This window comes from Arvicanthis niloticus, chromosome 3 (assembly GCF_011762505.2).
Source record: "Arvicanthis niloticus isolate mArvNil1 chromosome 3, mArvNil1.pat.X, whole genome shotgun sequence".
Classification (NCBI taxonomy): Eukaryota; Metazoa; Chordata; class Mammalia; order Rodentia; family Muridae; genus Arvicanthis; species Arvicanthis niloticus.
This window is the reverse complement of record NC_047660.1, coordinates 76,491,809-76,509,654: the sequence shown is the minus strand read 5'-3', so window position 1 is coordinate 76,509,654 and position 17,846 is coordinate 76,491,809. Positions and strand designations below refer to the sequence as shown.

The 17,846-nt window shown below is 40.9% G+C and overlaps 1 protein-coding gene across 18 annotated transcripts in view; it reads left to right on the top strand.

Moving 5' to 3' along the window:
• The window catches only part of Kcnma1 (potassium calcium-activated channel subfamily M alpha 1), a 691,955-nt gene that overhangs the window by 519,234 nt on the left and 154,875 nt on the right, over positions 1 to 17,846 (top strand). For all 18 annotated transcript variants that reach the window (XM_076931239.1, XM_076931244.1, XM_076931240.1 and 15 more), the window contains one exon: positions 9,649 to 9,758. In XM_076931239.1, coding sequence (XP_076787354.1) covers positions 9,649 to 9,758 — 110 coding nt within the window. The remainder of the gene's footprint in view (positions 1 to 9,648; positions 9,759 to 17,846) is intronic.

Below are 17,846 nucleotides of genomic sequence, written 5' to 3'. Positions count from 1 at the left end.
GGAGATAAGACACAGAAAATAAAATAAGAATCTTGAAACATTTTGACCAATGGATTGATGGATTTTTTTTGTTGTTGTTAGTTGAATCCCGTGACTTAAGATTTTGGCCCCATACTTTACTCATTTCTTTCTTATTTAATTCACTTTTACTCAAAATTTCAAACATTTGGGTCTAAAAAAATAACACATACAGGAATCAAAACAAAGCCCTTCTTCCTTCCCATCAGATGTTTTGAGAATGGCTCCTTGGAAAATCCTGGGCACCAGGCTTCACTGTTGGGGTTAAGGCTGGGGATGGGGGAGCAGCAATTCCTGGGAATATTCACTTCCTGTTCATCTACCCTAGTTAAATGGACCTCGGGTGCTATTTTAAGAATACTATTATTTAGAGCAGAAGTGAAGATGTTATGAACTGTTAGCAAGATTGTAAAACTAAATTCCTACTTGGGCAGATGTTAAATAGGCCAGCCTTTAAAACAGTTTGACATGTCTTAAACAAAAGCACCTTTTCTATGTTCAAGGGAAAAACAAGAGAGAAGGAAAATTCTAATACCAGAAACAGTACCAGCTTCCTGTCATAGAGATGATAGTATCTTAAATAATTTCTACATAGTTATTCTTTTGAAAAAGTTCCATGTTGCTATTTCTGTTAAACCTTCTTTTACCTGCAACCCCTTTGTCATTCACGCCTCTACAGAAATAGTCTGTGCTGGGGTAACAAAATAGGGGGAGATTACATGTATTGAAATGCATTTGCATGTGGTATGATCTGTTAATTTTTCTCTGGTTATCTTATATGAGGTTGATTTTTTTCTCCATAATGATTAACAGCAACAACAGTATAAAAAAACTTACTTTATCTGGGAATAAAAAATCTGGCTTAAGTCCACCTCAAATTTATCTTTGGGGTTGTGAATTTACTCATTCGAGGTCATAGCCACCACTTACCTGGAATTCCATCAAATCTCAAATAATGTGTTTTAATTTACATCACTCTAAAGCCTTTGGAAAAACCTAAGATTCTTTCATTCTATCTCCTCATTCTGAAAATCATGGCCTGAAATAGCCCTTGAAAACAGAATGCCAAATTGTGATGAAGACTCTGAAATCCAGCATCACTCCCAGAAAGCCTGCTGACCCCATCACCATCCAAAAAGTATGGTGCTGATAGGACATTTGGCCAGAGAGGAAGAACATTCCAGAAAGACAAACGTTGAGAATTGGTTTTAATGCTTTGTCTTATTATGGCTCCCAAAAGTCACACTTCCAGACATGAGGGTACCTGCCCCCAGCTGGCAACAATTGATAATAAAGAATTACTGTACATCCATTGGCTGGTCAGGGAGACAGGGAAGGATTTTTTGAGATTATGTGGGTAAGGGACAGAGAGAGGGAGATGGAAAGAAGAGGAGAATTTTCATGACTTGGAAAGAGACAGATGAAATTTAAGAGATGCAGGAAAGAAAGCATTCTACAATGTAGATGGAAAGGGAATTCGGTCCTATAGAGGTGGGGAGGGCTGCCCAGAAGATAACATGGCAACAAAGATAAAATATAGATTTAGAAGGTGTTAAGCCAGGAATACCAGAGGAAAGTGTGTGCTAGCTGCAGGGAGGTTTAGAAGTGCCCAGCCATTGAACTAGTTAGTCAAGGCATATTAAAATTAGCTGGCATGTATATGTGTTTCATTTGAGAATCCAGAGTTTTTGGGTGGGTGCAGTGCTCTCGTGGGGTTTAACTGATTCATCACAACAAGCAAATCATCCTTTGCCTCTACTTCTTTCCCCCTCTGACTCTCACTTTTTCCACCAGTATATCCACCCTAGAAAGCTGCACAGGCAGCCATTTTGTGAGTTGGCACCCTGTGGACCTAAGCACTATTTTCTCATTTGGCTTTTTAATTCTGTGAGTTGCTTTAAGGGTCTGCAATTGTACTGGAGCTAGAAGGGGGTGTAGATGAAACATCCACATACCTCTCTGATCAACACTTGGATATGTTCATGGGCTACGAACACAGAGGGAAACAGAGGCGAACAGAATCCTAGTGATGGGTTCCTGTTAACACCACAACCTTGTTGTTTTTAGCTAAAATTGAGAGCACGCAGAACTCTGTCAGGCATTCCCCAGGAACAGCACTCTGTTGAAGAATGAGTATAAATGACTCCACTCATTTTAGTAACAACTCTGCACACAAGTCAGCCAAGAGCCCATAAATTCTGATTTCATGTTTATTGTTGCAGTAAAATGCTTGACATGTTCTGTGGGTGCTATTTCTTTTATGTCAGAATAAATATGTTTTTAGGGGATCTAAGATAGTGTTGGTCAGTTCATGTCATCACATTGTTGTAGAATACCACACTGTAAAATGACAGGGATAGCATACTGTACAATTTCTATGTGCAAGTACTCATTTGTATGTAACTAACTTGTTTTGATTATATATTTCTATGGTTTAAAATGGCATTTTACCAGGGAAGGAGTATTCACTGAGAATTCAGATAGACTTTGGAAAACGGTAAGTAGAGACTTGGTACCCTACGTCTATCACCCCATGGGGGCCAATATTAGTCTGTAGATGTTACGGCCCATCCCATCTTATTGCAGCTCTTAGGATAATGAGCACCAGTCTCTATAATTCTCTTTTAGTTATAATTCTCTTTTAGTTCTTTAGTTTTAGGTATATAAAATGACATCTATTTGAATTAAAGCAGTATACTTATTTTCAATTAAATAAGGGTGGGTGTTTGATAACCTTCAGGGTCATTTGTATGGCTTCTGAAGTAGGGATGGATTCTTTTTTTTTCCTTGCAAAATTGTTTGGCTCTAATCTACACAGTTATTCACTGGCAACAGAAATCACCGTGGCTGTTACAGACCCAGCCAGGAGGGCTGAATTGTTCACATTCACCAGGCTGTTAGCATTAGAGAAACACCGTTTCTTTCTAATCAGGGGAAGCACAAAAAATAAAAGGTGTCATTCTCCACCTATCATTAGTAACACATGCAAAACCTGGGATCAGGAAGGAGTGAGTTTGCAGACAGCCAAGGCTTATGACTGCGGACGGAAGGTACATTGATGGCAAGGCTCTCTGCCCATGGGTTGGTGTAAAACCATTTGCTTGGGAGGTTCAACTAGACTGGTTGAAAAATTAGATTGTGAAGGGTAGATAAATAAAACCATAAGAGGTGTAGACAAGCTAGCCCAGTGGCTCATCCTCTTTTCTCACTGAGGGTTCTGTGCATGGTTGATGAATAAGGACCCAGAGCACATCACCTGCTCATCTTGCTAGGAGCTCTTCTGAGACAGCTGGCGTTTGATGTGACAGCCAGGGGATAAATTGCTGCCTCAGGAAAAGCTTTGCCTTTGACTGATTGCTGAATGGCTGGAAAATTAATTTTGGCACCTATCCTTAAGTCGTTTTGGTCCCATTCCTTCATTTTTCTGCTGGGAAATGTGTCTTCACATTACAGTTAAAAATACGTTGATGATAGAAATGTGGGGCACAGCATGTACTATTTACGGAATGAAGTTGTAGGCTGGGACAGTGCTACTTCATATAATAGAAACGATGGATTTTGCTCTGAACTCTCCTTGCAGCTGAGCTCAACATCAGTGGTTCTCCTTGCTGGCTGCTCACACTAAGCAGTTCACTGTTGAGCTCCTGAGTCCTTGATGAAAGGCTAGGTTGCTGTTCTTGCACTGGGTACTTGTATATAACAACCCCTCTCTGTCCATACCCAACCTCTCTGGGCACCTACCATAGTATCACTTAGGAAGAGACATTTGTAGTTCAGGGCATGAACTCTAAATCCTGTTTGCACTACTAACTGGCTTTGTGTCTGACTTTAACTAGGTATGTCTCAGAATGACAACAGATGCCTCAACTGTCTCTAAATTGCTTTCTTCTCTCTGTCTCTCTCTCAGTGTTAAACACACAGTTTTAATCTTTCAGTGTTAAACACAGTTTTAAAGTTCAACACCTATTTTACATTAATATCTCCTCTTTTGTGGAGGTTTCACTGACAAAGGTAAGAGGGGTGTGAATTTTTATTCACATGCCTTGTTTACATGCTTGAGACTTGGAAGCCAAACCATAATAAAATGTCGTGGTTTAAGCCCTGATACAGGTCAGGATGAGTGAGGTTTTATTTCCCTAGATTGGGATATGGTACAATATGATAGCATTATGTAGTCAGATATTAGAAGAATTGTATGTCACCGAGACCAACTGGGCTCTTCTGTCTTACTCAGCAGCTTAGAAAACCAGAAACTGTAAGGGCAGAACTTTGATTATTGATTCAGATATGGTCTGAGTTTGGTATGTAGCACAGTTGGTTGAGTGCTTAAACAGCAGTGTTCCATCTTCAACACCCAATAACCCAATAAACTTGGTATGATGATACATCCCTATCAACCCAGCACTTGGGAGGAAGAAGCAGGGAGGTCAGAAGTTTAAGTTCAAGGTCATTCTTAGTTTCATCAAAAACTCAAGATAGTTTTGGGACTTTATAAGACCTGTCTTGAATGGTAACAAATGGGATCTAAGTTTGATTTTGTGGGATCTTAGTGACATGATGTTCTGACCTGTCATCAAGCTCATAATATTACTGTCTAGTCAGAGGAGGCATTCTGGTTAAAGACAAGGTTGCATACCTACTATGTATTCTGTACTAGTTAACCCACATGGGCCCATCAATCACATGAGCAGAAGAAAGCTCTTTAGAAAGAGCATGTACCCTTCCTAAGATGCAGAAGGACAGAATGGTTCGCTTGGCCTTTATTAGCCCTTGGCTTTGGGAGTGTTCTCTAATAAACTCTGCCTGTTCTTTGCATAGCACCTAGAACGTCTCCTCTGAATTCTTTCAATGGAGAGTACAAGGCCTGAGGAGTCAAGGAGAGTCAAGAATGTGATCTTAACACCAACAGGGCTGGTTCATAACCATGGCTCTTACGATAGGATTCCCTTCCTCGTGTTCTTTTATTATCATGGTTTGACATCCTTGTGTTTAGACATTAAAGGGTATTAGCTTCAATTATAATCAGAATCATATAATGCATTGGCACAAAGTACATTTGTGGGGCTATGTAACCGACACCACCACCCATCTTCAGATTTCTTCTCATCTTGAAAAACTGACACTTTGTGCCATAAAAGAAATGACTTTCCCCAACCTCAGCAGTGCCCTTTGTACCATTCACTTCCGTGAATTTCAGGCATGGATCTCAAGTAACTGGACCCCACCACCAATATTTGTCTTTTGTGATTGCGGTCTGTTTTAGCATGTGTTATCAGAGTTTCTCCATACGGTAGATGTGCCAGAACATCCATTCTTAAGGAGGCTGAACAACATGCCTTTGTGGATCTGCCCATCCTTCCATAGACAGTTGGGTCCCTTCAGACTCGAAGCTGTCATACATAATGCTGTTCTGACCCTTTCCATTTTCTCTAGTTATGTATTCAGGAGTGGAATTGCTGCTTGTATAGCAATTATATTTGGACTCCAAGAACTGTTCCACTGTTTCCCATAGTGGCTGAACCAGTTTACATTCCTACTAACTATATGTCTTTTTAAAAAGATATTAGTATAATTAAATTAGCAGTTTTACAGTGTGTGAGTATATGTGTGTGCCTATGTGTGCAATGTGTTGATTAGAAATCTTACAGAACATTGTAGGCTATGCATGTGCAAATAGCTTTAAAGATTTGAAGGTCTTAAAGACTCAAGACAATGAATTTAAAACTCCTTACCATTTGTACAGTTGATTTGATGCTACTGTGTTTAGTCTTGTAGATACCATCTGAGAATTTACATATGGATGTGGAAGAGGGCTGCTTGTTTTATAGAATGTTTTGAACATTTTTCTTAGTTGTTTGGTTTTCAGTCCACAAACACTGCACATTTGCCACAGAAACAAAGCTTTGGGGAAAGAGGCAAGGAAAACCAATGAGAGCCAGATGCATCTGGTAGGATGGTTGCTTATGTCCTAGCCAGGTAACCGAGTGCTTTCTCCAGGATAAAGAAAAACTGTGGGAAAATAAACACCAGTTTAAAATCAGATCTAAATCAGTCTCTAGAATAAGTCTTGCAATATAGAACATATTCAGTAAATATTTACTCGAGAGAATGAATCAATGAAATATTTTTGCTAGGTTTAACAAAAGCATAACAATATTGGTATTCGATAAAAAGTCTGTTTCTACTTATCTACCAAGTTTATTGATTAACCATTAATTCATTATACACAGAGGCATGCAAACAATGACCATAATTAAGTGATCAATATGAAAAAGCCATATTAATTGAAGAGTATCAGTAATGTTAAGATAAGGTTTATATTGTCTGTATTTTTGAAAATCACTTGTAATATTTAAATTAGAAAAAAATGTCTGATATATTATTAGAGAGCTGTACAAGTACAAGCCAAACAAAATCCCAGCATGAAGACAGGATGTGGGCATAAAGTTCCATCCCTAACTAAGGAACTATTGATAAGGAGCTGTTGGGAGAGGGAGCATCAGTGTTCATTAATGTGTGGCTATCTGGTAGGTCAATCACCAGGTACAGGCACTGCCAGGTGAGTCAGCTGTCCTCTAGTAGATGAATACACATGCAACAGTATATAGGTGGCACAAATTAGACTTGACGAGCTTTTAAAAAGAAAAAAAGAGGACACAAAGTTAGGTGGGGGGGTGGATGTGGCAAGACTTATAAAAGGGGCTTGACTACGCTAAAAATACATTGTATGAAATTCTCAAAGAATTAATAAAAGGTAGTAAATAACAAAAATATGTTTTAATTAAAATATATCTGGTTTCTTTAAAAAGTAGGTAGAACTTGTATACCTTTGGGTAAACTATTTCTCCACAGAGCTCTGTGAGGCTAGCGCCTGACATACAGAGGTGGACAGAAGCAGTTACTTCTAAGGAGGTTAATTTATGGCCTAATTGCTCAGGCTGAGCATGAAGCCAATGAACAGCAGAGAGAAGTGCCATTCACTTTCTAAGTTTTTATTCTGGAGTTTGATGGCCAGGGCATAACTACATGGTTGAAGCCTCTGGTCTTTCCCAAGTTTCCCACATCTTCTTCACATCCCAGTGTCTCAATTCTCTCCATTAACTGACAGATCAGCCATGGTCAGGATTATTCATAGCCCAAGAAGTGACCACAAACTGTTAAGAGCCACTTCCTATGGATAGAACAGTTTCCTGTTGTCCTCTTGTTACTTAAGCTTTCACAGGAAGTGAAGCCTGGGAAGCTGCAGAACAGAGCCAGCCAAGGAGGTCACTGAGACTCCTCAATACACAGAGTGATTCAGGCTTCTTGTCTAATTTACTAGTTTCCAAAGACTGACTGCAATTAAATCACTGCTTGGAGACAGTTATTGGGAAACTCAGCTAGACCTTATTATTTATAAAAAATAAAAACATGCTTTTTAATGATGTTTTGAGCCTCTGAACCCTTTGAAACTATATTTTGCTAACCATGATATTCTTAGTAAGATGAGAAAAGAATTTTTTCCCCAAAGTAGAAATATGTAGATGAAAGGCAATGCATAGTATGTGCACATGTGTGTGTGCACATGTGTGCCCACTTATGCATGTGCACATGTGCATACGTGTGTGTGCACATGTGTGCCCACTTATGCATGTGCACATGTGCATACGTGTGTGTGCACATGTGTGCCCACTTATGCATGTGCACATGTGCATACGTGTGTGTTAAAGTCTTCAGACAATACATAACCTATGTTTAAAAACTAGTATTCTGCCACTCAAAAATAGTTGCTACTCTTCTGCTGTAAATATTTCTAGACTTTTTCCTATAGCCCTATAAACATAAAACCCAACATAACTTTTAAAAATAAAATCACAGTGGGGCAGATGTCTGCGGTTAAGAGCACTTGCTGCCCTTCCATAAGACTTGAGTTCAGTTCTCAGTACTCTCAGTACTCTCACACTGTGTGGCTCCCAACTACCAGTAACTCCAGCAGATCTGATGCCTTCTGGCCTCCAATCCATGTGGCATTCTCTCTCTCTCTCTCTCTCTCTCTCTCTCTCTCTCTCTCTCTCTCTCTCTCAGAAAAAAACAAACAAATAAACAAAGAAAACAGATATAAATTTCACTGTGATTCCCTCATTGATTCTTAAAATTTCACATGGTTATTTATAATATCTCATGAATAGAAAAGGTATGTTTGTGTGCTTATGGTGTGAAAACATGTTTCAAGAGTGACACAAACTTATGACTCCAGCTTTACCTTACCAGTTTAAATAACTTGTTTCTTTACTGTAGATATTTGAGATGAGAGGCCTGCATAAAAGAGTATATGGTTCTATGAGTTCTGAAAATGCCTGCAAAAATTGTTCTCCCAAAATTTGTGTCAGTTAACACAAATGTGTCCATCATTGTGGAGGGGTTCTATGTCCCCTTAACCTTAGAAATAAGGCAGGTTCCCAACAAAGCAAGGACTTAGAGACCTCTCTTGGTCATTAAAAGTGTTGCTACACAATTATGAAGAAAAGAGTTCGTATCTAAGACTCATATAGCAAGCTGTGTAGTCTGCAAATGCCTGTGACTCCAGTGCTGTGGTATACAACACCTTCTTCTGCATAAAAACCCACATACACACATCTCCAATCTCTTACACAGACATACAGAAAGACACACACACAGTGACACACACATATACACACACATATCCATACTCTCACACAGACACAGGCAGAAAGTCACACACACACACACACACACACACACACACACACTGACACACACACATCACACACATGCCCAAACTCTCACACAGACACAGACAGAAAGACACACACACAGTGACACACACACACAGTGACATACACACATGTCCATACTTTCAGACAAACATGTACAGAAGAAACATGTACACAGATGTTCATATTCTCACAAAGACAGAAAAAAAGACACACAGTCACAAACACACATTTATACACACATACACATATGCCCATACTTTCACGCAGACACGTACAGAATGACACATATACACAGTGACACACATACACATACATACATGTCCATACTCTCATACAGACACAGACAGACACACACACACACAGAGACACTCATACTCATATTCTCAGAAAGACACACACAGTCATACACATAAACACACACATACATATATACACCCATACACACATGTCCATACTCTCATACAGACACAGACAGAAAGACACACACACATACACACATACTCTCACACACACATACACACATACTCTCACACACACGCATACACACATACTCTCTCTCACACACACACACATACACACATACTCTCTCTCACACACACACACATACACACATACTCTCACACAGACACGGACAGACAGACAGACAGACACACATACACACACAGACACACATAATTTTTTAAAAAGCAAAACAGTTCTTTGAAGGAAATCTATCTGAATTCAATTATCTTTGGGGTTACTGGATGCTTCCAGTGGGTGCTATGGAGATGTTGTCAACTGCTGAGAAGGTTACCATCAGGAAGGTGATTGTGTTATTAATGCATTTGTTTCTTTAACTAAGGCTGTAACTCCAGTCCCTTCTGTCAGTGTTTGTCTATACTTTAAATCTTCTTCCTGTGCACTTTTCTCTTAGATTGAGGAAGACACATGGCAGAAATACTACTTGGAAGGAGTCTCCAATGAAATGTACACAGAATATCTCTCCAGTGCCTTCGTGGGTCTGTCCTTCCCTACTGTTTGTGAGTAAGTGACCATTCACTGGATGATGTTTGCATCACTGAGATGTTTAATGGGTCTGTAAGAACTGCCTCCCACCTCTGCTCACACTGATCAGGAAACTTGATACTCACTGGGGGTCCCTGTGGGCTCAGTCCTGCATGTCTGTGGACAGCAAAGCATGTCCTGATAAGGTTCCTGCCTTTGGGTTTGGGGCTGGCTCCAATTTATCCCCTAGGTCTGAAAATCTCGAGATGAAACCCGATTTATACAATTTGTACAATGTGTGCAATTTGCCTGCACATATTACATAACACTACTATGAGTTAGAAGCCTTTGAAAGGTGACACAAACTCATGTGGCCCTGGTTTTGTTTTATTTCATTTCATCTATGTCTGTCTGTCTGTCTGTCTGTCTGTCTGTCTGTCTGTCTGCCTGTCTGCCTGTCTATGATACTAGGCATTGAACCCAGGGCCTTACCCTCAGCCTCCATCTACCATTAATAGAGGGGAAAAAAAAAAAAAGACAAATCTTGCCAGTTCCAGGGTAAATGAATTGTAATAACAATAACATAACTTTCAATCTTCTAATAACTCCTTCTAATCAAGTCCATAGACATTCAAAGTGCTTTTGCTATTTACTGAGGAACTATGTTGCCAAGTGCACAGGAGGCCTTGAAAAGGTCATTTTGAGCACTTCTGTACTCAGTAAAAACCTGAAATGGTTTCCAGGACACCTGCAGCAGGCCATACCCTGTAGCCCTGAAGAACAGGTGTCCTGGTCTCCAGAGTTCCAGGTGTCCACCTTGAGGCATGACAGTGCCCCAGATTTACCACTTAGCAATTCTAGATTGAAGTAAATCCAACAAGGGGCACGTTCCCTGTGAAAACAGAAACTCTAAAAGTTGTGGACCTCTAAGCCTGACCCACTAGTACCTGACACCTTAGCAAAAGTCAATAAATGCTCTCACTGATAAAAGCTGGGAAGAAACAGGTGAGGGAGAAGAGCCACAGCTTTTTTCGGTCTACTTACCAGCCCCACCTACCATCTGGGAGTCTAGAACAGGAAGTCTAAAGGTGCTAAATCAAACCTCAGGGCCCTTCATAGTAAAGGAAAGCCAGGGGCTTTGGAACTCACGTTCTGTTCTCCATGCAGAAGGGAGGGATGGAGATTCCTGTCAGAGAACACAGCAGGTGTTCTCTACCAGTCCCTGAGCCCAAACCCCCAAGCACTCCAAAATGGTTTAGTTGTTTACAGAAATTTCTCACCCTGTCTCTAAGCGGTAGTTTAAATGCTAAATGGACTGGAAAAGTGAACAGGTAATTGATTCGGAAGGAGTTCTCTTCTGGAAAGAAGCCCTATTGTAACTCCCCTGAGCACCCTCCCTGAGAATGATTTCCCTTTCTGCTGCAGGGCAGGGTGAAGTAACATTCAGGGATGCTGGGAGGCAATTTCAATGGGAAGTCTAGAGAAGTCAGAATGTTGCAATGAAAACAGAAGAAGCTGGCTTTTAAAGATGGTTCTTGAAGCCCTCTATGGTTAATACAGGGGTGGTCGGAGCATCAGGGCCAAGTTGGCAGCACCTGGAGTGGTGTTAGGGATGTGAGCTGGGAAGTTTTGAAGCTCTCTTCCTTGGCCATTAATTTTCCTGATTTAACTAATGTTGAGCCTGACAGGAAAGCTCTCACGGAATTCTCTGTCACTTCCAGCCTTTCCACCCCTATCTTCCTTTGTCCCTGGGAGGCTGGGGAGGGGAAGTCAGGTTTTTGTTTTGTTTTGTTTTGTTTTGTTTTGTTTTGTTTTAACTAGAGTCAAGGACTGCGCCCCCTATACTTACAGGGTGCACCAGACCTGTGGATTTGGCATAATTTAATTTGTTCAAGGCTAGTTACTAGTATTTCTGGACCACGGTATTTCACAAAAACAAAACCAAACCAAACCTGGATTCTTTCTTTAAAATCAGAGTTGGCCACACAGGGTCCATGTTTCTGTCAAACACTAACTGGCTCCCACTTGTTTTAATAAAGGGGCTGTATATGCTTTCTCCTAAACCAGGATGGAGTGACCCGAATAGACTGGTCAACCCCACCTGTTTCCAGCCTTGGGAATCTCCACTGGCCTTCTATGCCTGCTCAAGAGGCTGCAGTCATGCAGTGGCTGTGTATCCCAGTTCCAGCCTCTAGGGGAGCAGTTCTCACCGTTGGTCTCAAAACTTTTCTGGCGCAGGAGAGGAGGAGGAGGGTGGGAAGCTAACAACACCAAGACAGCTTCCTTGGGAGCACTCGTGTCAGGCACAACCGTAGTAAAATATGAATTATTTCCCTTGATTGATACTCGTCTTTAAAGTGTTCTAATGAGGGAAAAGCTATCTAAGACCTACCTTGTTGTCAGAGAATTTAGTATTTGTTCAGTAAAGTGTTTGGATGAGAAAAAAAAAAGCAACTTCTGATGTGAGTGAGAATGTGTTCAGCTTGGTGCTATTATTCCTTTAATGCAGCAATTCTGAAGAGGTGGAACTAATCAATAAAGAAAGGACATTTAATGAGATTTAGGAACAACCCAAAACATTGAAGCTCTCTTCAAGCATTTGATTATCTTGAGGCTTAATTATCTGTGTTTTCTACTTTAAATTAAAGAAAAGCCATAACTCAAAGTTACCAGCAGTTTAATGATAACACTCTTCAATTCAGGTTAATTAAAGCGCAGCTGTAATTAGAGTGTAGTGTTGTATATCACCAGGCTGCCGAGTAAGTATTTTCATTACTGTAAGAATTGGCTATTCAATTTCAAGATGACATAAAGGACGCCCAAATATATCGTAGGCCGGTTTGTGGAGACGGAAAAGAATTGGGGGATATTCTGGGTATAATAAAGCACAGATAAAATATACAGATTTTCAGAATAGTTCCCATAATTATGTACCACACTGAAACAATATGCAACCAATGATGTTGCAAAGCATGGAAAGAAATAAATTTGCTCTTCCCTTAGGCTGGCAACATGCCACCCAGCAGGTGGTATTGGTGCTCAAGAGAACCCAGAGTTTTTTCAAAAGCTAGGCACAGTTGTTCTATGAAAAGAGAAGTTGCCAGGTACACAGGTGAAATTGAAGGTCGTCTCTGAAGAAAACAGAAAGGGCGGGGGCAGTGCTGGAAAGGCAGAACTACCAAAGCTAACTTCTTCAAAAATTCAAACTGAGGGTCTTCAGGGTACAGAATGAAATTCTAGCCATAGTGGCAGCCCATTGATTCTACCCTATTTGTGACCAAAAGGCAGGGCATCATTCCCAAGCCAGATGCTAATTTAGACAAAAATGCACAATGTTACCTAACCTTCCATCTACATGGTCTACCATATACCCCAAACCATGGAGTGATGTTTATATTGAAAGGGCTAGGTGTGTCAGAATAATATAAACATCTCATGCTGGACATAAGAGACCCCTTAGCTTGAAATTTTGAGATTCAGATGACCTCTGGGCAACTTTCCAAAACCACTTGGAAAACAAAGGACGGAACCAGGATTCTGAGGCTCCTCCAGTCTCGTGCAACTAGGAAGAGGTCAGAGTAGGTGATAGATAGAAGGCTAGCTCATTAATGCTTGTTTGGGAAACTTATAAAATGATATCCATGCTTCATCTCCAGATGTTAAAATCTGGAGTCAGGCTTAAAAATGTGCACTACTTATTTATTTTTACATGAATAAGTGAGGTGATCCTTATCTGAAATCTGCAGATGGGAAGCTGCTCCATCTTTCCTGCATCCCACCCCACACTCTGTTTAATAGCCTCTGCAGCCTGTCTTGAGCCCCATCACTCAGGCAAATCAGAGAATCACAGGTGGGTTCACATCTTGCAAGCTTATGTTAAGATCTGAGCCTTTGGAAACTTGAGAGGTGGCTCAGCAGCTAGGCTGAGGGTGCTTGCTGCTCCTGCAGAAGGGCAGAGTTCAGTTCTCAGTGCTCTCTCCAGCAGCTCACAACTACCTGTAAGTCCAGCTCCAGGGAATCTAATGCCCTCTTCTTCCTTGGGAGGTACCTCCACCCATATCGCTATATACTAGCATATACATAAGTTAAAAAAAAAAAAAAGATCAGAGCTTTTGCATCAACTTCCTCCTGAGCATCAGTTTGGGATCTAAAATATCAGCAACCACCTGCTTCTTCCTCCTCTTCTCCTTCCCCTCCTTCTCCAGCAAGGGCATGTAAAAATGCAGATGGCCAGTCTCAAGCCTCCAGCAAGGTTAGAGTTTTGAAGTTGCGTTTGACCTTTAAACAGTCTTATTCTTGAGCAGCTCACACAATATGACACTGTCTAATTATTGAATGAAATGACAAAGGACTGAAGTCGGGCCCTCAGGTCTGCCACTTGCTGAGTTAAGATTCTCTGTACTTTTCCTGTGGTAGTACCAGACATCTGGCCTTAGACATAGGGCATGGCTGTGAGTTTCCTCAGGTTCTCCATCTCTCAGTACTGATTGCTGATCTTCTCTACTTCTTGCCTCTGCTTTTATTCACTCCATTCTCATCAAATATAAACATAAAGAAAGGAAGGGAGCAAGAAAGGAAGGAAGGAGGGAGGAAGGGAATAGACACATTGGCAGTTCCTGTTTCTTTAACTTTTATTATTTTTTTAAAATTCTTCAGTTACCATTAGTCACAAATCCATAGGACAGAAATGTAATGAATTGGAATATTTTCACCACTGCATCAACTTGATTGTTTTAGATTTGATTAACTATTCAACATGGAAACTTGATGACAATTCTTTTGAACACCAAGTAAAGAATTTGTTCCCCCTTTAGTGCTGTCTTCAGAATTTGAACTTGGGCTGAGGGAGCTCATGCCTATACTCAGGGAGCTACAACACTCTTCTGTGCTTGGTGAATGCATACAACTGCAGTGTAGGTGTTAGGGCTCTCGAGGCTTCCTATAGACCAAGGCAAGAGTCCCAGAGGAGATGCCTTTTTATAGAGCTGATCCTGTAAGAAGCTTGGGTTCAGATGATGGGAAATGGGAAAGTCCTCAGGGAATAGAGAAGCTGGGCCTCACAGTACCATAGGCAGTTTTCTCAATACACATGTTCTGCTGAGGTTTTCTGATAATAACCCTGTAGATGGGGAAAAGAGGTATATAGGCTACCGTTAGACATGCCGTGCTTTGGGAGGCAATAGTGATCATAGTTTCGTTGTGAGAGCAAAGGTGAGGATGGGGTAGGTGGGGGTGGGAGAAGGTGGGCAGGGCGACCTGAAAGAAAGCGGGTTCAGCAATCCGGTTGGCAAGAACACAGAGTTCCAGGTCTGGAGTCTCACAGCGAGCCTATTAGTCAGTCATTCATCACTTGCAAAATATAAAAGCTTAATTGTATGAGGTTTTACAGCTCAGAGGGGATTAGGACAAGAGGCGTGTTTAAAATATGATGTGTCTCTCTGTCTCTCTGCAGCTGATGGAGCAGTTAAGACTCCGATTTGATGCTGAGCAGGTAGTGCTTAAGTAACTTGGGGAAATGCAGTAGACTGTGCTGAAGGGCAGTTCTGCCCCCAAGCCTGGGTGCAAAGTGCGGATGCTACTGTACTGGCTTCAGTCAGTGAAGAAGATTCTGGGCAGAGGAGACTCCATTTTCTCATTTATCCACCTGCTTTCCATATGTCTGGAATTCAGAAAATTGGACTCTCCGTGTCATCTTGTATGGACAGATCTTTCAAAAGAAGCCCCATGAAGACAGTCAAAATCAGTTCAGCATAGGCAAAGAAGGGCCTCTTGCACTGTGCTAACTTGAGTTCTATAATTCCATTGTTTTAAAAAGATCTTATCTCAGTGTGAAACAGAAAGAGACCAGATAGGCCTACTTCTTCCATGGTAAACTCATGTAGCCTAACTTCAGAAAAGCTTTGTCCCAACAGAACTTATGTAAAAACTTAAATCTTATCTTAATTTTTTTTTCTTGTCCTAAGCAATCTAGTTACCTATGTTGGGAATTTTGTAAATAGGGTTTGAGCACATATGAACACAGATGTGAGTGTAACATGGGTAACTACTTCTGTGACAGGAACTGAGAAAGTGGCAGCTAGTTCTTTCTGAACCATTAGACAAACAACCAGCAATAAACCCCACTGCAACCCTCATGCAAGGTTGAAGAGGCTAATGAAGGTTTGGAATTCTGGACAGAGCTGTCAAGAATCTAGATGGAACTGATCTTACCTGGTAGTTGAGTGTGTGGAGCAAGCACACAGCCTGTGGCGTGTGTTTCAGAGGAAAAAGGACAGCAAAACTTTCCCCAAAGGGCGTTTATTAGCACGTTAGGAAAGCTACAACCACTCACAGCAAAGAATTAAAGTATTTTGAAGTTTAAATGTCTTAGGTCTGCTAAGGAAGAAAGGCACTGTGCTTGGTGTGTGTATGCATGAGAACATACATGTGTGGTTGTGTTCAACGTTCACCTGTGTGTGTGTGTGTGTGTGTGTGTGTGCACGCGTGTGCATGTGCGTGTGCGTGTGTGTGTGTGTGTGCTGGGCATGTATAGATGTACCTGTATTTGAGAGTAGGTGCGTTCTGAAAACTGCCCCAGCTATTTTTATCAAAACTACAAAGAGATGGAGTCTAATATCATCTCCACTAACAGTCCAAATCACTCCTATTTTTTTGGTGCTCAGTATCTACAAATCTTGCTGTTTAAAAAAAAAATGTATTGTAAGTAGATGATCTTCTCTCTAGAGGCCATCCTCTCCAATGAAAGTTAAATGTGGTTATTTCCTATTCTAGCCCCTTGTTTTCCAGAACAGTGTCTACACCACTTTTGTTGTGATTATGCGAGTTTCCCTAAGGTTCCTGGGCCTCTGGGTTCCCTGGAGGAGAGCTGGTGCTCTTAGCAGGAGCTGGGTTTAGAAGGCTTGGTGGGTTTAGATAGTTTAGAAGCTGTTTTTTCTTTTTTATGACACTTTCTTGGTGGCAGTCCTTTGCTCTAAGCTCCGTCTTTGTATCCAGTTTGTAAGCATACTGGAACGTGCAAACTCCATGACAGGTTTCTATGCTTAATTCACACCAGCAAGTAATCTTTCCAGTCAAGGGACTGATTTAATAGCAGGGACAATTTATTTCTCTCTGGGTAGTTAGAGACAGCTGGACTCTAATTCTTAAGAGCCTTTGTTCAGGAACATCTGGGTTGAAAATACTATAGTTAACAGATGATGCTGGTAATAAAAGAAAGGGGGCTTTGTATAATGGCATTGTCAAATTTGGTAGACCTCTACTTAATAATTATCAGGAAAGCAATCTAACTTGTTATTACAACAGTTTTATTGCAGATTTCTGGTTTAATACCTTTTTTTTTTTTTGTGACAAGTGGCATTTTTCCCCTCTTGGAAGAAAAAATGAGGGGGATCGTTTTTATTCCCTTGTAGTTTTTGCAACCAGTGACAACTTCCCACACTGGACATATTGGGAGATTTCTTTTTGGAAACTAAGACTTAAACTCTCGCTAACTTATGGCTGGCTTTATCTTATTACACTGTGAAGGCTTTCTGGCTTTTTTTTCTCATTCTTTCCTCAGCCCTGATTGCATTTCCCAATTCTACATGAGTTCTATATACATAGAAATGCCACAAGCTGAGTAAGCGAGACGAATGGAGATACCTGTTTGAGCAATATTTAAAATATAGATGCATATTGAGGCGGACATCAATAAAAATGGCGAGGGAAGAGAGTCCGGATAGTAGGAAGGGGTGGGCACCATGGAACACTGGAGAAAGTGTACCCCTTGAAGAGTCCCATTTAGCTCCATGAAAGATGGCTCCAGTGTGACCATATTTGGTTTGCCAAGGAAAACTGAAAAATTAGTTTTATTTTTATATGAAATCACACGTTGATGTCTATTTCCAGTATTTGAAAGAATACTATGTTGGTCAAGTAGTGTGGGCCAATTGCATGTCGGACTTCACTTGGCTCCCGCTGCTCTTCCGAGGAGAATCAGCATCACACACCACATGGAGACTGCGCCTCCGCTTACATTTTTAAATGCCAAAGCCATTTGACCTTGAGCCTGTGGATTTTTTTCCTCCTTGGACTTCAGTTTGTCTTCTATATAATAAGGCTATGAGGGGCTGGAAAGATGGCTGGTCT